At 43.2% G+C, this 24,273-nt stretch overlaps 1 protein-coding gene across 2 annotated transcripts; it reads left to right on the top strand.

The window, feature by feature from the left end:
* Positions 1–663: 663 nt before the first annotated feature.
* On the top strand, positions 664–24,273 carry LOC139403958 (SAM domain and HD domain 1). 2 transcript variants are annotated; one of them, XM_071147170.1, is made up of 16 exons: positions 664–929; positions 5,615–5,681; positions 5,871–5,940; positions 6,737–6,897; positions 8,154–8,269; positions 8,358–8,428; positions 8,577–8,732; positions 9,175–9,275; positions 15,594–15,702; positions 15,835–15,926; positions 21,540–21,655; positions 21,924–22,063; positions 22,166–22,261; positions 22,405–22,509; positions 22,600–22,737; positions 22,918–24,273. In XM_071147170.1, the coding sequence occupies exons 1-16, from the start codon at positions 746–748 to the stop codon at positions 23,011–23,013; spliced, it is 1,818 nt and encodes a 605-aa protein (XP_071003271.1). In that variant the 5' UTR covers positions 664–745; the 3' UTR covers positions 23,014–24,273. The 2 variants fall into 2 exon arrangements, with proteins under 2 accessions (XP_071003271.1, XP_071003270.1); XM_071147169.1 differs by having other exon boundaries at positions 679–929; positions 8,577–8,756; positions 22,918–24,267.

The following is a 24,273-nucleotide window of genomic DNA, read 5'->3' as shown; positions in this document are numbered from 1 at the left end:
GAGTCACAAATGACTCAAATTGAGTAACAATAAATACTTTTGGAGAAATAATATGAATTGGCATATTAGGCATAACACAATTTTACCTTCTAAGATACCAAAATCTAGTTTTCGTTATCCTAAAAAAAAATCTGATTGTTTCAGTGCATGCATTCAACAAGGGCATGAGACGAAGGAATGTGGTGTATCAGTGGATAAAGTTTTGTGTATATGCTTTGGGGGTGCTCATGGGGCTGGAGATCGGAGGTGTCCGGTGAGAGAAAAGCAGGTTGATGTTGCCAGGGTCAGAGTAGTACAGAAAGTGTCATATGCTGAAGCAGTGAAGAGAGTGGTAGAGGAAGATGGGTACGGGGTGAGGGATCATGATAGGATAAGGAGGCAGAGACCAATAGAGTGGGAGAGGAATAAATATGTGCTTCAGTAAAGTGGGTTTCTTAGCATTCATAGTCATGGTTAACTGTATTACAAGGTTTTACTGCATGATATTTATTTTAAATAGTAAAATGGGGAGAGTTTAGTGAGGGCTAATAGTTGGCAGGGTCATTTTCCTTTTTCCCAATTTTGTATTAGCGGAAGTTCATGTCGGTAGGCTGTGACTGGCCCCACACTCCAATACTGTAGGTGGCAGTGCATGCGCCTTAAAGTTGGCTACGATCCGCCAACCCAATTCCAAAGAAGAAGGTGTGGTTTTACTACGAGAGCGCTGTTTTATGGTGTTACCGGCATTCTTCTATTACCGGTCAATATGGATAGGCGAAAGCGCTCCAGAGAAGATTTACCAACTGCGGACAGTAACCATTTCAATACCCCGGAGGAAAGAGTTTATGCCGGGCTGTCGCGGGACGGGGACTTAAGGCAGTGGAGTGTCGAGGACACTTGCGGATACCTGCGTCTGGAAGGGCTCGGGATATGGGAGGAGAAATTCAGAGGTTCGATTGTTGTGATCACTGTTTTGCATGTCTTCACTAACTAGCTACATACACATGATATTTGACTGACCAAGCCAATGTGGCTTGTAACTGTAAACTAAACTGCAGAGAAAGTGACTGGGTCAGCAGCAGAGGAATTGCTAACCCACTAGATCAGATGTTGTTGGCTAAAATGAAATTGTATTAGTCACATGCGCCGAAGACAACATGTGTAGTAGACCTTACAGTGAAATGCTGAATACAACAGGTGTAGTAGACCTCACAGTGAAATGCTGAATACAACAGGTGTAGTAGACCTTACAGTGAAATGCTGAATACAACAGGTATAGTAGACCTTGCAGTGAAATGCTGAATACAACAGATGTAGTAGACCTCACAGTGAAATGCTGAATACAACAGGTGTAGTAGACCTCACAGTGAAATGCTGAATACAACAGGTGTAGTAGACCTTACAGTGAAATGCTGAATACAACAGGTGTAGTAGACCTTACAGTGAAATGATGAATACAACAGGTGTAGTAGACCTTACAGTGAAATGCTGAATACAACAGGTGTAGTAGACCTTACAGTGAAATGCTAAATACAACAGGTGTAGTAGACCTTACAGTGAAATGATGAATACAACAGGTGTAGTAGACCTTACAGTGAAATTCTGAATACAACAGGTGTAGTAGACCTTACAGTGAAATGCTGAATACAACAGGTGTAGTAGACCTTACAGTGAAATGCTTAATACAACAGGTGTAGTAGATCTTAGTGAAATGCTGAGTACAACAGGTGTAGTAGACCTTACAGTGAAATGCTGAATACAACAGGTGTAGTAGACCTTACAGTGAAATGCTGAATACAACAGGTGTAGTAGATCTTACAGTGAAATGCTGAATACAACAGGTGTAGTAGATCTTAGTGAAATTCTGAATACAACAGGTGTAGTTGATCTTACAGTGACATGCTGAATACAACAGGTGTAGTAGATCTTAGTGAAATGCTGAGTACAACAGGTGTAGTAGACCTTACAGTGAAATGCTGAATACAACAGGTGTAGTAGACCTTACAGTGAAATGCTGAATACAACAGGTGTAGTAGACCTTACAGTGAAATGCTGAAAACAACAGGTGTAGTAGATCTTACAGTGAAACCGACCGTGCATTTAAATCTCTTATTCTTATGCATATTTTTTAAGTAACAAGTAATTAAAGAGGAGCCTTAAAAAAATATCAATAAATACAGGGGGGTGCCGGTACAGAGTCAATGTGTGGGGGCACCGGTTAGTTGAGGTAGTATGTACATGTGGGTAGAGTTAATTAAAGTGACTATGCATAGATGACAACAGAGAGTGGCAGTGGTGTGGGGGGTCTGGGTAGCCATTTGACTAGATGTTCAGGAGTCTTATTGCTTGGGTGTAGAAGCTGTTTAGAAGCCTCTTGGACCTACACTTGGTGCTCCGGTACCTCTTGCTGTGTGGTAGCAGAGAGAACAGTCTATGACTAGGGTGGCTGGAGTCTTTGACCATTTTTAGGGCCTTCCTTTGACACCGCCTGGTATAGAGGTCCTGGATGGAAGGAAGCTTGGCCCCAGTGATGTACTGGGCTGTTCGCACTACCCTAAAGACTAATTTACATTGTCCTTTGAACTACAGTACCCTAGCTAGGCTAACTACAGTTGAAGTCGGAAATTTACATACACTTAGGTTGTAGTTTTGGCAAGTCGGTTAAGACATCTAGTTTTCTGCATGGCACAAGTAATTTTCCAACAATTGTTTACAGACAGATTATTTCACTTAATTCACTGTATCACAATTCCAGTGGGTCAGAAGTTTACTTACACTAAGTTGACTGTCCCTTTTAAACAGCTTGGAAAATTCCAGAAAACGATGTCATGGCTTTAGAAGTCTCTGATAGGCTAATTGACATCATTTGAGTCAATTGGAGGTGTGCCTGTAGATGTATTTCAAGGCCTACCTTCAAACTCGGTGCCTCTTTGCTGGACATCATCGGAAAATCAAAATAAATCAGCCAAGACCTCAGGAAAGAAATTGTAAACCTCCACAAGTCTGGTTCATTCTTGGGAGCAATTTCCAAACACCTGAAGGTACCACGTTCATCTGTCCAAACAATAGTATGGAAGTATAAACACCATGGGACCACGCAGCCATCATACCGCTCAGGAAGAAGACGCGTTCTGTCACCTAGAGATGAACCTACTTTGGTGCGAAAAGTGCAAATCAATCCCAGAACAACAGCAAAGGACCTTGTGAAGATGCTGGAGGAAATGACATAACCTGAAAGGCCGCTCAGCAAGGAAGAAGCCATTGCTCCTAAACCGCCATAAAAAAAGCCAGACTACAGTTTGCAACTGCACATGGGGACAAAGATTGTACTTTTTGGAGAAATGTCCTCTGTTCTGGTAAACAAAAATAGAACTGTTTGGTCATAATGACCAAGCCAAAGAACACCATCCCAACCGTGAAGCATGGGGGTGGCAGCATCATGTTGTGGGGGTGCTTTGCTGAAGGAGGGACTGGTGCACTTCACAAAATAGAACTAATCCATTGGGCTCCCGAGTGGTGCACGGGTCTAAGGCATTGCATCTCATTGCTAGAGGCGTCACTACCGACCCTGGTTCGATCCCAGGTTGTATCACAACCGGCCAAGATCGGGAGTTCCATAGGGTGGCGCACAATTGGCCCAGCATTGTCAGGGTTAGAGGAGGGTTAGGGGAAGGGTTGATACCTAGTCAGTTGTATAACTGAATGCATTCAACTGAAATGTGTCTTCAGCATTTAAGTGCCATAATCGACATCCACGTCATCCCAGTGGGATAACTGCCTTGCTTAGGGTTAGGCCGGCATTGTAAAATAAGAATTTCCCTAGTTAAATCAAGGTACATAAAAAAATAGACAAAGCCAATTCATGCTTGATCCAAAAATGTGGTCGTGTGACACAATTTCGGCGCCTCCAGAGGCCAAATCGAGCTCCGTGCCGCATTGCCATGGCGTTCCCAAATTGTATAACAACACGGAGGGCTCTGTATTGCTCCGCATTTACATGGTTGGTTGATGGTAGTTGGGGGCAGTACATCCTGTATCAACACAAACCCACTTCCTTGACAACAGCTCCGCGAAGTTGCTGCCAATGCAGACGTCAGAACTTAATAGTTACCGTTGTTCTTCCGTGCACCGTTCTTCACTCTGTCCGTCTGCACACACTTGAAACATGGACCAATCCTTTACAGTTCTTACACCTGCAGTGGTTTGGGGATGAAAGCTCGTACAGCGTATCTTACATAACCAAACTTCACATGTGAAGGTAGGACCGTTAGACTTTCCTCGTTCTCCATTCACCCAGTCAGACTCCAGGCACCAACCACACCAGAAATTCTCTTCAGGTATTAAATCTGAACATCCGGCGTCACCCCTGAGATGACTCCTTTGACGGGCTCTCTACTCCGAAGTTCAAAGCACAAAACTCTTCTTGTTCGAATTATTTTATTAAGGCCCACTGCAATGAATCAAAATAAGACCACTCCTTGTCACTCTGACAGTCTTGTCTTTTCCCAGCATACACTTCACAATTTTCAACACCTCAAGTGGGTTTCCCAAATACATCCTTACTCAACGAACGCATCCCAACAAGAAGCGATTCATTACCGTTCATAGACAATTTTTGACAATTGATTTTTTATTTCAGTTTTCGACTGTTGTCCATTCAGAACATTAATCTTCATCAGCTTCACTCGACGTTCTGCTTGATTCGAACTCGGCATTCACTTCCACCATTTTCCCCATCAACCATCAGACTACAACAGAATAGTCTACCTGTGCTAATTAACCGGAAGACACCACAAACGTGTTGTCACTAAAAAATGCTGCCTGCTGCAACTGTGTTAAAACAGTGTACAGTAAGTGTGTATTTTTCAGTTGTGATATTATTTTGATGTGATATGAAAGTATAAGGATTTCTGTTTCTAGAACCGTATCGCAATTGAGAATCGATTTACGTTTAGATGGAGTATTTGGCTGTTTTGGTTTCCAGAGCCAATTCAACCTTTTAAACAGAACATATAAGGTCCTTGGACTATAAGCAGGGTGGGAAATTAACACTAGCCACCAGCTAAATGTTAGTACATTTTGGCATTGACAGGTAGAATGTCTAATATTTCCATCCACATTGGCAGGTGGTCACACAGCGAATTTGTGAGAATATTTTTTGATGTGTTTGTCAGCTCTGTAAGATAAGAGTTTCAACATTACAGTGGTGAAAATGGGGTGTGGTACAGCATAGGTTCAAACAATAGAGAGAAATATGGAGACCTTGCCCGCTGGAACACACTCTAATATCCACTACTATCTGTCGTGCTCTTTCATTTGACATCACTTTTAATCAATTTCAAAAAGTGTTTTATCATTACAAAACATGTGCATGCATTTTCTGTGATTTCTTTATGAATTTTCCACCCTGGTGGACCAAAAAGTACATTTCCCACCCGACCATAAGGAGTACCATTAGGCTCCTTTTATCCATTATCCACTAACCCTCTCCTTACTTTCTCTCTGGTATCTGTTAGTGCCCAGCATCAAGGTTGTTCCAGCCAAATAACTGATTCTATCTAATGAAGAGGAAGGTTGGTAGACTTGCACACAGGAAAGATGATCTGTCCTTTTTGTTTGGTTTTTCCCCACACAGAGCAACAGATAACAGGAGTGGGGTTACGATACCTTACAGAGACACATCTGGAGAATATGGGCATAGGGTATGTGTGGTGTGGTTTCGGTATGGGGTGTGGTCATTTCGGTGTACCAATCTTCAGTGGTATGTCAATCTAATGTGCACTTTCTAATTTTGGTGTATTTGTTGTGACAGATTTCTCTTAGTCAATTTCTTGAGAATTGTGATGTTCTGATTTTGGTGTGATGATTATGAACGGACTCTCTCTCCTCAGGCCTCTTGGCACACGGCTGCAGATTCTTCACTGCCTGAGGAAGCTGTGGCAGATTGCAGCAGAGACCAAGGTAACGCAATAGAGGTTTTAGAGGCCCTCTTGGCTGCAGAGACCAAGTGTTGCTCTTTTAAACTGAATTTTCTGAAATTCTACACATTTTACTATGGGGCAGAAATACAATTTGAAAGTTTAAAGCTAGTTTCCAGCTATTCTATGTATTTGTCATTGGGCTGAGAGAAAAGTTGCAGTTTCAAAGTTAATATCCTGCAATTCTACACATTTTGCCATGGGGCTGAGTTAACATTATGCCTTGTTCTTATGCTATCTGAGTGACTCAAACATTATAACAAAATCAATGGAGGCCCCATGACATCTTAGATTCTCCCTGATTTGTCTAGTTTTTATTTTGGTGATTGTTCGTTCTTAAATGTGATCTTATTAAAAAACAATATGGCTCCACTGTCTTTTCTACTTACTTTATATCTGGTTTTAGTCCTTTAGGTTTACACTGAAAACGTTTGACCTGGAAATTATTTAGCAAAAGGGGAACATTGAGAGGCTGATGGACAGGGAGAGGTATAGATAGAGAACAATGCATGGGAGAGAAAATCACCTCAACCACATTGTACCTTTTTAAAATTGTATTTATTTATTATTGTGAAAGAAGTAAAACACCCTGAGTAATAGCTGTTTTTTTTTCATGTTCTCTATTCCCTGTTTTATAATGTTTTTCAATTTTATTGCAAGAGTAATGACCCTACTCTAACCACGGCCACATAACTAGAGCTGCACCCTTTTCTATTCCAGAGAGGGAAAAATAGAGGAAGAGTAGTATCTACAATAAGATATATTATTGTCTCCTGTAGGTGTTTAATGACCCCATCCATGGCCATGTAGAGATGCATCCTCTGCTGGTCCGTATCATCGACACCCCTCAGTTCCAGAGGCTCCGCCACATTAAGCAGCTGGGAGGAACATACTTTGTCTTCCCTGGAGCCTCCCACAACCGCTTCGAACACTCCATAGGGTATGTAGGAGTGTGTGTAAGTATGCACTAGCATAGAGTACAAGTGTGGGTGCCTGAGCACTTCATAGTTTAAAGGTGTGTGGGCTTGACCTATATAGGGTGTGTACACCTTTTTAAATCCAAGATGTGGAGTGTACATGCGCAAATTGGTATTTAGTCTATGTGGTTTTAGAGGCCTTACCCTGCATTCAAAGTGTGTGTGGTGTCAGGAAAATAACCTCGCACTCAACGTCAGCAAAACAAAGGAGATGATCGTGGACTTCAGGAAACAGCAGAGGGAGCAACCCCATATCCACATCGACGGGACAATAGTGGAGAAGGTGGAAAGTTTTTTTAAAGTTCCTCGGCTTACACATCACGGACAAACTGAATTGGTCCACCCACTCAGACAGCGTGGTGAAGAAGGTGCAACAGCGCCTCTTCAACCTCAGGAGGCTGAAGAAATTTGGCTTATCTCCAAAAACACTCACAAACATTTACAGATTCACAATCGAGAACATCGTGTCGGGCTGTATCACCGCAACTGCTTCGCCCACAACCGTAAGGCTCTCCAGAGGGTAGTGAGATCTGCACAACGCATCACCGGGGGCAAACTACCTGCCCTCCAGGACACCTACACCACCCGATGTCACAGGAAGGCCATAAAGATCATCAAGGACAACAACCACCCGAGCCACTGCCTGTTCACCCCGCTATCATCCAGAAGGCGAGGTCAGTACAGGTGCATCAAAGCTGGGACCGAGAGACTGAAAAACAGCTTCTATCTCAAGGCCATCAGACTGTTAACCAGCCACGTCTAACATTGAGTGGCTGCTGCCACTTTAAACAATGCCACTTTATATAATGTTTACATACCCTACATTACTCATCTCATATGTATATACTGTACTCTCTACCATCTACTGCATCCTGCCTATGCCGCACGGCCATCGCTCATCCATATATTTATATGTACATATTCTTATTAATTCCTTTACACTTGTGTTTAAAAGGGAGTAGTTGTGAAATTGTTAGATTACTTGTTAGATATTACTGAATGGTCGGAACTAGAAGCACAAGCATTTTGCTACACTCGCATTAACATCTGTTAACCATGTGTATGTGACAAATAAGATTTGATTTGATTTGAAAAGGCACAATAGAAACTGTCCTGGTTCTTTTTCAGCCCCTAGCCCCTTCCTTAAGCTCCCAGTTCCCAGTGGTTACCTAGCAGGTTTCCTGAGTTGTAAAATGGTTGTTTTGGTCGTGTGTTTCAGGGTGGGCTACCTGTCAGGTTTGCTGGTCCAGGAGTTGAATGAGAGACAACCAGAGCTCTTCATCTCTCGTAGAGACATATTGTGTGTCCAGATTGCCGGTCTCTGTCACGACTTGGGTGAGTCTCACACACACACCACACACATATATACACACTTTTTTTTCAATCTTACTTTCTCATAAATGTGATATCTCTCACTCTCCAGGTCATGGTCCTTTCTCCCATATGTTTGATGGGATGTTCATCCCCAAAGTGCGTCCAGAATCTAAGTGGAATGTAAGACCTTTCTTTCCTCTCTCGTTTCCTCCTTTTTTGCTCTGTCTACATGTCTGTGCTGTTGTTTGTGTCAATATCTTCCTGTGTGTGCTCAAACCTGTGCAGGTCACCTGTATTTGTGTGTACGCTCACGTTGTGTGTGTTACAGCACGAGGAGGCGTCCCTGGCCATGTTTGACCACCTGGTGTGTGAGAACGCCTTGGAGCCGGCGATGAAGGAGCATGGCCTGGTCCTTCCTGTTGACCTGGTCTTCATCAAGGAGCAGATTGCTGGACCACAGAACACTGTCCCCTTCAGCCAGGGAGTAAGTCAGCCAGCCAGTGAGCCGGTTAGTCAGTCAATCAACCAATTTAAGAATCATGGAGGTGTGGGTTCGTTTCCCACTTCTGACACCAATGGTAACGGAGACCGCCCTAGTGGTGGAAGTTTCGGTGAAGAAGCCCAAACATGACAATAACAAAACAGAAAATATAAATTGGGGGTAAACTGAATAAATCAACACCTGAAAGCCACTCTGACCCTTGTTGCCTCCTCACTGAAACCTTCACCGCTAGGGCGGTAAACAATCATCAATCAACATTAATCAGTCAACAAACATCAATCAATATTACTTCATGAATATGATTTATTTATGCTTTCTAGCATTTCATTGTCTACGGGTTGAATTTAAACTAATTTGAACTAATTTGGAGTTTCATGCTCGGATGTCTGTCTGTAGTCTGAGTCTGTTCTTTTTCCCTCCACAGTGGCCATATAAGGGCCGACCAGAGGAGAAGTCCTTCCTCTATGAGATTGTGGCCAACAAAAGGAACGGCATCGATGTAGACAAGTGGGACTACTTCGCCAGGTGAGTCCCCCAGTTGGAGTTTATCCCTTTTAGAAACTAAACTCCGGTACCGCTTGCCGTGCAGTAGCAGAGAGAACAGTCTATGACTTGGGTGGCTGGAGTCTTTGACCATTTTTAGGGCCTTCCTTTGGCACCGCCTGATATAGAGGTCCTGCATGGCAGGAAGCTTGGCCCCAGTGATGTACTGAACTGTACGCACTACCCTCTGTAGCACCTTGCGGTCGGAGGCCGAGCAGTTGCCATATCAGGCAGTGATGCAACCAGTCAGGATGCTCTCGATGGTGCAGCTGTAGAACCTTTTGAGAATCTGGGGACCCATGCCAAATCTTCTCAGTCTCCTGCCTGCTTCACAACTGTCTTAGTGTGTGTAGACCATGATAGTTTGTTGGTGATGTTGACACCAAGGAACTTGAAGCTCTCAACCTGTTCCACTACAGCCCCGTCGATGAGAATGGGGGAGTACCTGGTCCTCCTTTTCCTGTAGTCCACACTCATCTCCTTTGTCTTGATCACGTTGAGGAAAAGGTGGTTGTCCTGGCACCACACGGCCAGGTCTCTGACCTCCTCCCTATAGGCGGTCTCATCGTTGTCGGTGATCAGGCCTACCACTGGTGTCATCGGCAAACTTAATGATGGTGTTGGAGTCATGCTTGGCCACGCAGTCATGAGTGAGCAGGGAGTACAGGAGGGGACTGAGCACGCACCCCTGAGGGGCCCCCGTGTTGAGGATCAGCGTGGCGGATGTGTTGGTCCGTACCCTTACCAACTGACGGGGCGACCCGTCAGGAAGTCCAAGATCCAGTTGCAGAGGGAGGTGTTTAGTCTCAGGGTCCTTAGCTTAGTGATGAACTTCGAGGGCACTATGGTGTTGAACGCTGAGCTGTAGTCAATGAATAGCATTCTCACATACACTACCCTTCAAAAGTTTTGGGTCACTTAAAACCTATTCTTTGTCCTTCAAAATAACATCAAATTGATCAGTGTAGACATTGTTAATGTTGTAAATGACTATTGTAGCTTGAAACAGCGGATTTTTTATGGAGTATCTACATAGGCATACAGAGGCCCATTATCAGCAACAATCACTCCAGTGTTACAATAGCACGTTGTGTTAGCTAATCCAAGTTTATAATTTGAAAAGGCTAATTGATCATTAGAAAACCCTTTTGCAATTATATTAGCACAGCTGAAAACTGTTGTTCTGATTTGAAGAAGCAATAAAACTGATCTTCTTTAGACTAGTTGAGTATCTGGAGCATCAGCATTTGTGGGTTTAATTACAGGTTCAAAATGGCCAGAAACAAAGACCTTTTTTCTGAAACTCATCAGTCTATTCTTGTTCTGAGAAATGAAGGCTATTCCATGCAAGAAATTGCCAAGAAACTGAAGATCTCATACAAAGCTGTGTACTACACCCTTCACAGAACAGCGCAAACTGGCTCTATCCAGAATAGATAGAGGAGTGGGAGGCCCCGGTGCACAACTGAGCAAGAGGACAAGTACATTAGTCTCTTGTTTGAGAAACCGATGACTCACAAGTCCTCAACTGGCAGCTTCATTAAATATTACCTGCAAAACACCAGTCTCAACATCAACAGTGACGAGGCGACTCTGGGACGCTGGCCTTCTAGGCAGAGTTGCAAAGAAAAAGCCATATGCACATTGCAAAGAAAAAGCCAATGCACATTGCCTGTGAGCATCAGAGGTGAACCAGTTGCTTACACAGCTCGAGCAAGACATTCATCAGCATTTCTCTGACTACTTCCCTCCATTGAGTCAAATAAACTTCTGATTCCAGGAGGACCATGAGCTGTTGCTATTGATAAGGTGTCTGATTCATCATCTTCACCTCGAATTGTCAGAGGTTGCTTGTTGTGAGCGCTGAGGGAACTTTATGCACTTGGCCAGATGATTCAGCATCTTTGTTGCATTCTTCACATATTATTTGGCACAGTATTTGTAAATGTACACAGCTTGTCCTTCTACATGACCTGCAGTGAAATGTCTCCACACATCAGATAGTGCCTGTGGCATTTTCCTGTAAAGATTAGAAAAAAATGAGTAAAGGAAACAACAAATACAATTCCATATACAGATAAATAGTTAAGTAGTTAGATTAAACAACGAATCTGTCAGGTAAATGTTTTAAAATTAAACCTGTATGAAAACAGGTGAATTAACACTCCTCAGTTAACAGGCTCAAGCAAGCTAAAACCCACATAGTAGCAAAAACTAACTAGCAGAAATTGTTAATAAGTTAGAAATGATTTAAACACACTTTGCTGTAGGTTACTGTTTACTAGTTAACAAAAAATTATTTATGTATTAAAATATATTCACCCCACCCAGTATTGTCATCAAAACTTACCAGAAAGCATGTAGTCCTTGGCTCAGACAGTGTAGTAGTGTGGGCTCAATAGCATCTCATTAGTGTGCAAGATCTTGAGAATCAGCTGTACATGTGATGGAAGAATGCACTGTGCATGCAGAGGGTTGCAATTCCATTGAATTGGGGATAGTTTAACAAAAATATGCCACAAGACCTAGAATTGCCTAATGTGTATCCCATACAAAAGGTTCACTGTTATAAGAACTTTTTTATGAAAAAAAATTCCCAAATTCCCGGGCTTAACTTCCAATGGAAAATTTCCGGGAAAGTTTCCGACCCTTGCAACCCTAGTCTCTACACCATTTCACATTTTGCTACATAAGACCGAATCCTGGTGGTGAGTCACATATATGTTCTTCTTCACTTCATCTAACCTGACCTCTGCCCAAATTGCTCACTCTTCTCTAACTCACGGCTGTCATGATCACTTGTACCAGACTGTGTCTCTTCTCCTCCCATAGGATCTCTGATGGCTAACAATAATATATCCTGACAGAATGTAAACCTTATACGTTCCCCTCTCTCCCTCAGTGACATGAATAATAAGTATATTTCATATCTAAAAGTCAGATTTCATCGAAATCTGCCATAAATCCCCCTTGTGACAGGAAATGGACGCTTGTTGTGTGCAACAGGGAGTAGCATTTGAATGGAAGCTTCACACAATGGGTTAAAAATTAAATGTGTTAAAATCTTGCTGGAAGTGACAGGACTGGTGTAGGGACGTGTCAAAATGCAGAATTTTAGCACTTAAGCAAGCCTTTATTCATATAAAATCTGATTAATTGAATTCTCCATATGTATTAAAGGGCACTCATTTATTTTATTTATTTATTTTATTTCACCTTTATTTAACCAGGTAGGCAAGTTGAGAACAAGTTCTCATTTACAATTGCGACCTGGCCAAGATAAAGCAAAGCAGTTCGACACATACAACGACACAGAGTTACACATGGAGTAAAACAAACATAGTCAATAATACAGTATAAACAAGTCTATATACGATGTGAGCAAATGAGGTGAGATAAGGGAGGTAAAGGCAAAAAAAGGCCATGGTGGCAAAGTAAATACAATATAGCAAGTAAACCACTGGAATGGTAGATTTGCAATGGAAGAATGTGAAAAGTAGAAATAAAAATAATGGGGTGCAAACAAGCAAAATAAATAAATAAAATACAGTAGGGAAAGAGGTAGTTGTTTGGGCTAAATTATAGGTGGGCTATGTACAGGTGCAGTAATCTGTGAGCTGCTCTGACAGTTGGTGCTTAAAGCTAGTGAGGGAGATAAGTGTTTCCAGTTTCAGAGATTTTTGTAGTTCGTTCCAGTCATTGGCAGCAGAGAACTGGAAGGAGAGGCGGCCAAAGAAATAATTGGTTTTGGGGGTGACTAGAGAGAGAAACCTGCTGGAGCGTGTGCTACAGTTGGGAGATGCTATGGTGACCAGCGAGCTGAGATAAGGGGGGACTTTACCTAGCAGGGTCTTGTAGATGACATGGAGCCAGTGGCAACGAGTATGAAGCGAGGGCCAGCCAATGAGAGCGTACAGGTCGCAATGGTGGGTAGTATATGGGGCTTTGGTGACAAAACGGATTGCACTGTGATAGACTGCATCCAATTTGTTGAGTAGGGTATTGGAGGCTATTTTGTAAATGACATCGCCAAAGTCGAGGATTGGTAGGATGGTCAGTTTTACAAGGGTATGTTTGGCAGCATGAGTGAAGGATGCTTTGTTGCGAAATAGGAAGCCAATTCTAGATTTAACTTTGGATTGGAGATGTTTGATATGGGTCTGGAAGGAGAGTTTACAGTCTAACCAGACACCTAAGTATTTGTAATTGCCCACGTATTCTAAGTCAGAGCCGTCCAGAGTAGTGATGTTGGACAGGCGGATAGGTGCAGGTAGAGATCGGTTGAAGAGCATGCATTTAGTTTTACTTGTATTTAAGAGCAATTGGAGGCCACGGAAGGAGAGTTGTATGGCATTGAAGCTTGCCTGGAGGGTTGTTAACACAGTGTCCAAAGAAGGGCCAGAAGTATACAGAATGGTGTCGTCTGCGTAGAGGTGGATCAGAGACTCACCAGCAGCAAGAGCGACCTCATTGATGTATACAGAGAAGAGAATCGGTCCAAGAATTGAACCCTGTGGCACCCCAATAGAGACTGCCAGAGGTCCGGACAACAGACCCTCCGATTTGACACACTAAACTCTATCAGAGAAGTAGTTGGTGAACCAGGCGAGGCAATCATTTGAGAAACCAAGGCTGTCGAGTCTGCCGATGAGGATGTGGTGATTGACAGAGTCGAAAGCCTTGGCCAGATCAATGAATACGGCTGCACAGTAATGTTTCCTATCGATGGCGGTTAAGATATTGTTTAGGACCTTGAGCGTGGCTGAGGTGCACCCATGACCAGCTCTGAAACCAGATTGCATAGCAGAGAAGGTATGGTGAGATTAGAAATGGTCGGTAATCTGTTTGTTGACTTGGCTTTCGAAGACCTTAGAAAGGCATGGTAGGATAGATATAGGTCTGTAGCAGTTTGGGTCAATAGTGTCCCCCCCTTTGAAGAGGGGGATGACCACAGCTGCTTTCCAATCTTTGGGAATCTCAGATGACACGAAAGAGAGGTTGAACAGGCTAGTAATAGGGGTGGCAACAATTTCGGCAGATAATTTTAGGAAAGAAAGGCTCCAGATTGTCTAGCCCGGCTGATTTGTAGGGGTCCAGATTTTGCAGCTCTTTCTGAACATCAGCTGAACGGATTTGGGAGAAGGAGAAATGGGGAAGGCTTGGGCGAGTTGCTGTGGGGGGTACAGTGCTGTTGACCGGGGTAGGAGTAGCCAGGTGGAAAGCATGGCCAGCCGTAGAAAAATGCTTATTGAAATTCTCAATTATGGTGGATTTATCAGTGGTGACAGTGTTTCCTATCTTCAGTGCAGTGGGCAGCTGGGAGGAGGTGTTCTTATTCTCCATGGACTTTACAGTGTCCCAGAACTTTTTTGAGTTAGTGTTGCAGGAAGCAAATTTCTGCTTGATAAAGCTAGCCTTGGCTTTTCTAACTGCCTGTGTATAATGGTTTCTAGCTTCCCTGAACAGCTGCATATCACGGGGCCTGTTCGATGCTAATGCAGAACGCCATAGGATGTTTTTGTGTTGGTTAAGGGCAGTAAGGTCTGGGGGGCTATATCTGTTCCTGGTTCTAAACTTCTTGAATGGGACATGTTTATTTAAGATGGTTAGGAAGGCATTTGAAAAAAATATCCAGGCATCCTCTACTGACGGGATGAGATCAATATCCTTCCAGGATACCCCGGCCAGGTTGATTAGAAAGGCCTGCTCGCTGAAGTGTTTCAGGGAGTGTTTTACAGTGATGAGTGGAGGTCGTTTGACCGCTGACCCATTACGGATGCAGGCAATGAGGCAGTGATCGCTGAGATCTTGGTTGAAGACAGCAGAGGTGTATTTAGAGGGCAAGTTGGTTAGGATGATATCTATGAGGGTGCCCGTGTTTAAGGCTTTGGGGCGGTACCTGGTAGGTTCATTGATAATTTGTGTGAGATTGAGGGCATCAAGTTTAGATTGTAGGATGGCTGGGGTGTTAAGCATGTTATTTAATATATATTTAATATAACAGGCTTTATAATTCCAATATTGATGCACAGTTTCTGCTTAAAATAATACAAGACACTCATTTTGTGGAACTACCACTTCATTGTAGAGCAAAGGAAATGCATAAACATTTAACATTTTGTTTTGTGAGATCCTTTTTTTTTTTTACTTAAATGACAACAGGAACATTGAAAATTATTTTTATTTTATTAATAAAAAATAAAAACATTTTAACATAATGGATACATCAAAAACAGTATGACAGGTAAAGGAAAACCCAGACAAAACCAACAGAGACTCCCTCACTTTCTCACCCCACAGGGACTGCTTCCACCTGGGTATCCAAAATAACTTTGACTATCGTCGCTTTCTCAAGTTTGCCCGTGTGTGTGAGGTGGACGGGAAGAAGCACATCTGCACCCGAGACAAGGTAAATGCTTCCGCTTGGCCCTCAGTTACACCTCCTATTCATTCCCTTCATTTATGTTTTCATTCAACTTTTGGTAAAGTAGTTAGGTAGCCTAGTTTAGTGATGATATCCATGTGTGTTGTCCACATACAGGAAGTGGGTAATCTGTATGACATGTTCCACACACGCAACTGCCTGCATAGAAGGGCCTACCAGCACAAGGTGGGCAACATCATAGAGACAATGTAAGTACTCTCACCTCAACAGGTGTTTAATACTGGTAACTGCCAAGATAGAGGAAACACCAACATAGTATCTTTATAGCGTGTTGGGCCACTACGAGCCAGAACAGCTTCAATGCACCTTGGCATAGTTTCTAAGTGTCTGGAAGTCAATTGGAGGGATGCGACACCATTCTTCCACAATAAATTCTATCATTTGTTGTTTTGTTGATTGTGGTAGAATCTCCCATAAGTGTTCAATTGGGTTGAGATCTGGTGACTGAGACTGCCATGGCATATGGTTTACATCGTGTTCATGCTCATCAAACCATTCAGTGACCACTCATGCCCTGTGTGTGGGGGCATTTGTATTTATTATGGATCCAAGGCGGCGGCTACTCTTCCTGGGGTCCGGCAAAATGAAGGCAGTTATACAATTTCAAAAAGATTACAATACATTCGTTACAGAATTCACAACACACAAAGTGTGCCCTTAGGACTTTACCCCACTACCACATATATACAACGAAAACATCCATGTGTATGTGTGTGTACATTATCATGCCTGTGTATGCATGTGTATGTGCCTATGTTTGTGTTACTTCAGTCCTCGCTGTTCCATAAGGTGTGTTTTTATCTGCTTTTTAAATCTAATTTTACTGCTTGCATCAGTCACCTGATGTGGAATAGAGTTCCATGTAGTCACGGCTCTATGTAGTACTGTGTGCCTCTCATAGTCTGTTCTGAACTTGGGGACTATGAAGGGACCTCTGGTGGCATGTCTTGTGGGGTATGCATGGGTGTCTGAGCTGTGTGCTAGTATTTTAAACAGACAGCTTGGTACCTTCAGCTTGTCAACACCTCTTACAAAAACAAGTAATGAGGAAGTCAATCTCTCTTCTATGAGAGATTGACATGCATGTAATTAATTTTAGCTCTCTGTGTACATCTAAGGGCCAGCCGTGCTGCCCTGTTCTGAGCCAACTGCAATTTTCTCAAGTCCCTCTTTGTGGCACCTGATCACACGACTGAACAGTAGTCCAGGTGCGACAAAACCAGGGGATACCTAGTCAGTTGTACAACTGAATGCATTCAACTGAAATGTGTCTTCCACATTTAACTCAACCCCCCGTGAATCGGTGAGGTGCGGGGGGCTGTTTTTTCAATCTTTATTAACAGCATGCCACTGGCTTTACTCCAAGCCTAATCCTAACCCTTTAACGACATGCCACTGGCTTTGAGTAAAACCAGTGTGTTTGTTAGTGGTGTAGAGAGGAGTCATTAGTAAAGATTGAAAAAACAGCTAAGATATATTTTGAGTACAGCAGCGTTTGGGTTTCGTCCTGCTTTGTTCTATGGTGCTTAAATAAATGCAGTAGTTCTTAACCTGTGACTGCCTCCTGCCTACTCCTCTCTACACCAGTAACAAACACACTAGTTTTACTCAAAGCCAGTGGCATGTCGTTAGTAAAGATTAAAAAATGTAAGGGGCCTAGACAGCTGCCTTGTGGAATTCCTGATTCTACCTGGATTATATTTGAGAGGTTTCCATTAAAGAACACCCTATATAATTGTATCATCAATTTCTATCAGCCAATCATCAGTCATTTGTGTAAGTGCTGTGCTTGTTGAGTGTCCTTCTCTAAGCATGCCGAAAGTCTGTTGTCAATTTGTTTACTGTGAAATAGCATTGTATGTTGTCAAACACAATTTTTCCAGAAGTTTACTAAGGTTTGGTAACCGGCTGATTGGTGGGCTATTTGAGCCAGTAAAGGGAGCTTTACTATACTTGGGTAGTGGAATGACTTTAGCTTCCCTATAGGCCTGACGGCACACACTTTCTAGTAGGCTTAAATTGAAGATGTGGCAACATCATCCGCTATTATCCACAGTAATCTTCCATCCAAGTTGTCAAACCTCAGTGGCTTGTCATTGTTGATAGACAACAATAATTTTTTCACCTCTTCCACACTGACTTTATGGAATTCAAAATTACAATTCTTGTCTTTCATAAATTGTCAGATATACTTGGATGTGTAGTGTCAGCGTTTGTTGCTGGTATGTCATCCCTAAGTTTGCTAATCTTGCCAATGAGAAAGAAATTAAAGTAGTTGGCAATATCAGTGGCTTTTGTGATAAATGAGCGATCTTATTCAATGAATGATGAAGCTGAGTTGGCATTGTTATCCTATGGGGACATAGTCGTGGTAGCCAAAATAATGGCCTGCCCAGCATGTTTGTTGCTTAATTAACTCAGAAACCACACCTGTGTGGAAGCACCTGCTTTAAATACACTTTGTATCCCTCATTTACTCGAGTTTCCATAACTTTTGTCCGTTTTTTAAAGTTAAGAACAAATTCTTATTTACAATGACTGCCTACCCCAGCCAAACCCGGACGACGCTGGGCCAATTGTGCGCCGCCCTATAGGACTCCCAATCACATCCAGTTGTGATTCAGCCTGGAATCGAACCAGGGTCTGTAGTGACGCCTCTAGCACTGAGATGCAGTGCCTTAGACTTCTGCGCCACTCGGGAGCCCTACAGTACCAGTCAAAAGTTTGGACACACCAACTCATTTAAGGGTTTTGTACTATTTCTACATTGTAGAATAATAGTGAAGACATCAAAACTATGAAATAACACACATGGAATCATGTAGTAACCAAACAACGGTAAAACAAATCAAAATATATTTTAGATTCTTCAAAGTAGCCACCATTTGCCTTGATGACAGCTTTGCACACGCTTGGCATTCTCTCAACCAGCTTCACCTGGAATGCTTTTCCAAATATCTTGAAGGAGTTCCCACATATGCTTGAGCACATGTTGGCTGCTTTTCCATCACTCTGCGGTCCAACTCATCCTAAACAATTTCAATTGGGTTGATGCCGGGTGATTGTGGAGGCCAGGCCATCTGATGCAGCACTCCATCACTCTCCTTCTTGGTCAAATAGCCCTTATACAGCCTGGAGGTGTGTTGGGTCATTGTCCTCTTGAAAAACAAAAGACAGTCCCACTAAGCGCAAACCAGATGGGATGGCGTATCACTTCAGAATGCTGTGGTAGCCATGGTGATTAAGTGTGCCTTTAATTCTAAATAAATCACTGACAGTGTCACCAGCGAAGCACCGCCACACCAACACACCACATCCTCCATGCTTCATGGTGGGAACTACACATGAAGAGATCTGTTCACCTACTCTGCGTCTCACAAAGACCAAAAATCTCAAATTTGGACTCATCAGACCAAAGGACAGATTTCCACCGGTCTAATATCCATTGCTTGGGTTTCTTGGCCCAAGCAAGTCTTTTCTTATTATTACTGTCCTTTAGTAGTGGTTTCTTTGCAGCAATTATACCATGAAGGCCTGATTCATGCAGACTCCTCTGAACTGTTGATGTTGAGATGTGTCTGTTACTTGTGAACTCTGTGAAGCATTTATTTGGGCTGCAATTTTCGAGGCTGGTAACTCTAATGAACTTATCCTCTGGGTCTTCCTTTCCTGTGGCAGTCCTCATGAGAGCCAGTTTCATCAAACCACTTGATGGTTTTTGCGACTGCTGGAGTGCTGCATCAGATGACCTGTCAAAGTTGTTGACATTTTCCATATTGACTGACCTTCATGTCTTAAACTAATGATGGACTGTCGTGTCTCTGCTTATTTGAGCTGTTCTTGCAATAATATGGACTTGGTTTTTTACCAAAAAGGGCTATCTTCTGTATACCACCCCTACCTTGTCACAACACATCTGATCGGCTCAAACGCATTAAGGAGGAAAGAAATCCCACAAATGAACTTTTAACAAGGCACAACTTTTATTTTAAATGCATTCCAGGTGACTACTGTTAGGTTCTAATTTTTCAGAGTAAGTAACTCATGGACACTAGAGAAGCTTAACCAAGGTTAATTCTCCCCAAAGGGTCTTTACAGCTGTAATTCAGACACAGACATGTCTTCCCCCGTGGTGGATTCATACCCCATTTTGGGTGGAGTCTCCTCCTTATCTCTAAACATTGCCTCATTCTTGCTAAGCAGGGAACTAAGTGATATGAGCCTTAAACGGGTTCTCCCCTAATCAGTACTGTCACATGCAGTTGGTTTCCCTGAACTCAACCCCTCCCAAGCTTCATTATGGCCCCCTCCCAAGCTTCATTACGGCCCCCTCCCAAGCTTCATTACGGCCCCCTCCCAAGCTTCATTATGGCCCCCTCCCAAGCTTCATTACGGCCCCCTCCCAAGCTTCATTATGGCCCCCTCCCAAGCTTCATTATGGCCCCTCTCCCTTATGTCTCATTATGGCCTCCTCCCTCATGTCTCATTATGGCGGCAGGGTAGCCAAGTGGTTAGAGTGTTGGACTAGTAACCGAAAGGTTGCAAGTTCAAATCCCCGAGCTGACAAGGTACAAATCTGTCGTTCTGCCCCTGAACAGGCAGTTAACCCACTGTTCCTAGGCCGTTGTTGAAAATAAGAATTTGTTCTTAACTGACTTGCCTAGTAAAATTAAAGTAAAATAAAAAAAACAAATGGCCCCCTCCCTCATGTCTCACTATGGCCTCCTCCCTCATGTCTCACTATGGCCTCCTCCCTCATGTCTCATTATGGCCCCATCCCTCATGTCTCATTATGGCCCCATCCCTCATGTCTCACTATGCCCCCCCCCCCCCCCTTCATGTCTCATTATGGCCTCCTCCCTTCATGTCTCATTATGGCCCCATCCCTCATGTCTCACTATGCCCCCCCTCCATCATGTCTCATTATGCCCCCCCCCCCCTACCTCATGTCTCATTATGGCCTCCTCCCTCCCTCATGTCTCATTATGGCCTCCTCCCTCCCTCATGTCTCATTATGGCCTCCTCCCTCCCTCATGTCTCATTATGGCCTCCTCCCTCCCTCATGTCTCATTATGGCCTCCTCCCTCCCTCATGTCTCATTATGCCTCCTCCCTCCCTCATGTCTCATTATGCCTCCTCCCTCCCTCATGTCTCATCATGTCTCATTATGCCTCCCCCCTCCCTCATGTCTCATTATGCCTCCCCCCTCCCTCATGTCTCATTATGGTCTCTCCTCCTCCCTCCCTCATGTCTCATTATGGCCTCCTCCCTCCCTCATGTCTCATTATGGCCTCCTCCCTCCCTCATGTCTCATTATGGCCTCCTCCCTCCCTCATGTCTCATTATGGCCTCCTCCCTCCCTCATGTCTCATTATGGCCTCCTCCCTCCCTCATGTCTCATTATGGCCTCCTCCCTCCCTCATGTCTCATTATGGCCCCCTCCCTCCCTCATGTCTCATTATGGCCTCCTCCCTCATGTCTCATTATGGCCTCCTCCCTCATGTCTCATTATGGGCCCCCCCTCATGTCTCATCAAGGCTAGTTTGAAGAATCTCAAATATAAAATATATTTTGATTTGTTTAACATGTCTTAATGTTGATGTCTTCATTATCATTCTACAAAGTAGAATACAAAGGAAAAACTCTGGAATGAGTAGGTGTCCAAACTTTCCCCTGGTACTGTATATCTGTGTTATTTCCTATATTTTATACATTCATACAGGTTCTCAGAAATATATTTTTTTTCTGCTGTATTTTATATGTTCAAAATGAGATGTTATATTGTCTTGTCTTTTTTTCAGGATCACAGAGGCCTTTTTAAAGGCAGACCCCCACATCCAGATACAAGGTTCAGGGGGAAAGATGTTCACCATCTCCACAGCAATAGACAACATGGAGGCCTACACTAAACTCACAGGTCCGTTCAACCCCATAGAAATATAAAGTGTAGAATGGCTCTGGTCTGTTCTACTTACTCTCAAACCTCTGGTTGTCTGGGTTTTATGCCAGGCGTCAAGGCTGTCCAAACAGGCTGGGTTTTCCATACCAGTTTTTTTTGTGTGGCACATTGCTGTCCATATAATTACTGCTGGGTTTGGTTTGCATGATTACCTCTCATCTTCCCACACTCCTTATCACCTTGTCTCTCCCTCTCCCCTCTCCCTCTCTCCTCCTTTCCCCTGTAGACCATGTGTTTGAGCAGATTCTGTACTCGTCATCCTCTGAGCTGGCTGAGGCCAGAGAGATCCTCCAAAACATCACCTGCAGACGCCTCTACAAGTGTGTGGGACAGACTCAGGCTGAGAAGCGAATGGCGGTTTCACAGGTGTGTGTGTTTGGAGAGAGGATATCCTTCCATGGCATACTAGCGGAGCTTTCTACGAGATTCATATTATGTACCTCTCACCCTCGTCTTCTCTTCCCCCAGGAAAAGCTCCTGGACTGGGCAGGCTGTGTGGCGAGGTCCAGGCCTCAGAATGACCTTCAAAATGTTACTCTGCAGCCAGGGGACTTTGTTGTCAATGTGAGTGTCCAGTCTTTTCACCTCAATCAGGGAACTGATTGAAAACATTTTACCATAGCCCCCCCTTTGTTACCAGTTGTTCTGTTGAACATAGGTATCTCTTTGTAAGTCCATCTCTCCCCCTCTCTCTTTCTCTCTATCAGATCATCAACATGGACTGGGGTATGAAGGAGAAGAACCCCATCGACAAAGTGCGCTTCTACTGTAAGAACGACCCAACCAAAGCTTACCGGATCAGCAAGGACCAGGTCACTACTTCAATTACGTATTTTATTTTTTATTATCCAATCATTTTTGGAGCTTGGAAACATGATATAAGGCAATTGTTGTTCCTGTAGGTGTCCAAGCTGCTGCCAGAACGGTTTGCTGAGCAGCTTATCAGGGTCTACTGTAAGAAGACCGATGAGAGGGCCATGGAGGCAGCTAAGAAGAACTTTGTCCAGTGGTGCATGGATATGAACTTCTCCAAACCTCAGGTCAGGAGGCCTCTCTTTCATTTATATAGCATTTTTTCTCAAGTTGTTAGCGTTTTTACGTTGACAGTGCAAGGCTAAGCCAGCTAGCTATCACTATCTTACCTGCACAACACACAGTATTTTCCCTATGTTTAAAATTTACACTGGTATCCCTGTGTGTTTGTGATCACATTTATTTAGGATGGAGATGTGATTGCACCAGAGCTCACCCCTCTTAAGGCAAGCTGGGCACACAACAATGACAGTGATGATAATGATGAAGAGGATAGCCAGTGAGGAAGAGGCTGGGCTGCAGTCAATGGTGGACAAGAGAAGGCAAAGACCAGACTCTTTTAAGAGGAAGATGAGAAACGAGAGAGTATCCTTCTGTTTACGGCAGTGGTTACCAATCATGGTCTTTGAGGGCCACAGGGTATGCAAGGTTTTGTTCCAACCCAGCACTAACACACCTGGTTCAGCTAATCTATGTCATTAATAAGATGAACTGACTAGCTGAATCAGGTGTGTTCATGATGGGTTGTAACAAAAGCCTGCACACCCTGTTGCTCCCTATGACCATGGGTTGGTGACCACCACCTCAAGAAAATGTCAGACTTTCAGAAGAAGTCGCTTTAATCAGGGTTCTGTTCACTCTGATTCAGTTTTGCCAGGGATTAGATCATGTAGTTTATTTTTAAATTTACTTTTTAGGTTTTATTTCAAGCATACATTTTAGGTTTGGATATCTTAACGTTATGCTATTTCATGGTAAGAGAAGTGTGGGAGTATGTGAGTATACATACCTGTTCTCCCAGGCTATGCATGTTGATGTATGCCACTATCAGACATGGATCTTTCCTATAGCCAAGCAACAACTATTACATATTTATCTATCCTGGTGAAAGTTACTCTTTGGACAATCATGCTGCTTTACCTTGTAATACTCCCAAAGCTGAATGTGTACTTATCCTTGGTGTTATATTTGATCCACATGCAAACAAACAGGTAGCCATTGTTTGTGTTTCAGGGCATTGTCTTTCTTTTATGCATGGTTTCTACGCTGTTTTAGTTTTTACATACCCACCTACCATAGTTAGCCTGGTCATGCAAACCTACAGTATGTAGGCAAAAGTAGGAGTTGACTAAAGCACATACAGATCACAGATCAGGGTACAATATAACTTAATTATCTTCCGAAAAGCCACCACTTTAACTGACAAACAATGTTAAGTTATCATATTATCTTTGTTTTCATCCATGTACCCTACTGAGGCAAGTAGGTAAGCAGCTATCTGTCTAGTGTTTGGTATCATTTGGGAGTCTCGTTATGTTATCTTCATTTAAACAATGTTTACCCTAAAGTCTGCCTCGAGATGAGCCCACAGCTGTTGATCAGACATGTTTGTTGATTTAAGTTATGCACTTTGTTTTAAATAAAGAATATAATTTTGAATGAAAGACTAATTGGGGGGAAAGTCTCACCATTTGAAGGGTTTTGTAATACAGAATGTAACTGGCCACATCTGCGAAATTACAACCCTCTTCTCTGCCTGGCTA

Source organism: Oncorhynchus clarkii, unplaced genomic scaffold (assembly GCF_045791955.1).
Source record: "Oncorhynchus clarkii lewisi isolate Uvic-CL-2024 unplaced genomic scaffold, UVic_Ocla_1.0 unplaced_contig_6826_pilon_pilon, whole genome shotgun sequence".
Taxonomy (NCBI): Eukaryota; Metazoa; Chordata; class Actinopteri; order Salmoniformes; family Salmonidae; genus Oncorhynchus; species Oncorhynchus clarkii.
The sequence above is the reverse complement of the archived record's forward strand: the minus strand, read 5'-3'. Positions and strand labels throughout refer to the sequence as shown.

Excerpts from the sequence above, each read along its gene's own strand:
- LOC139403958 (XM_071147169.1), top strand. The coding sequence starts at position 746 with ATGGATAGGCGAAAGCGCTCCAGAGAAGATTTACCAACTGCGGACAGT. Across the intron at positions 930-5,614 it reads ATGGGAGGAGAAATTCAGAG|AGCAACAGATAACAGGAGTG; the intron begins GTTCGATTGTTG and ends TTCCCCACACAG. Across the intron at positions 21,656-21,923 it reads GGCCTACACTAAACTCACAG|ACCATGTGTTTGAGCAGATT; the intron begins GTCCGTTCAACC and ends TTTCCCCTGTAG.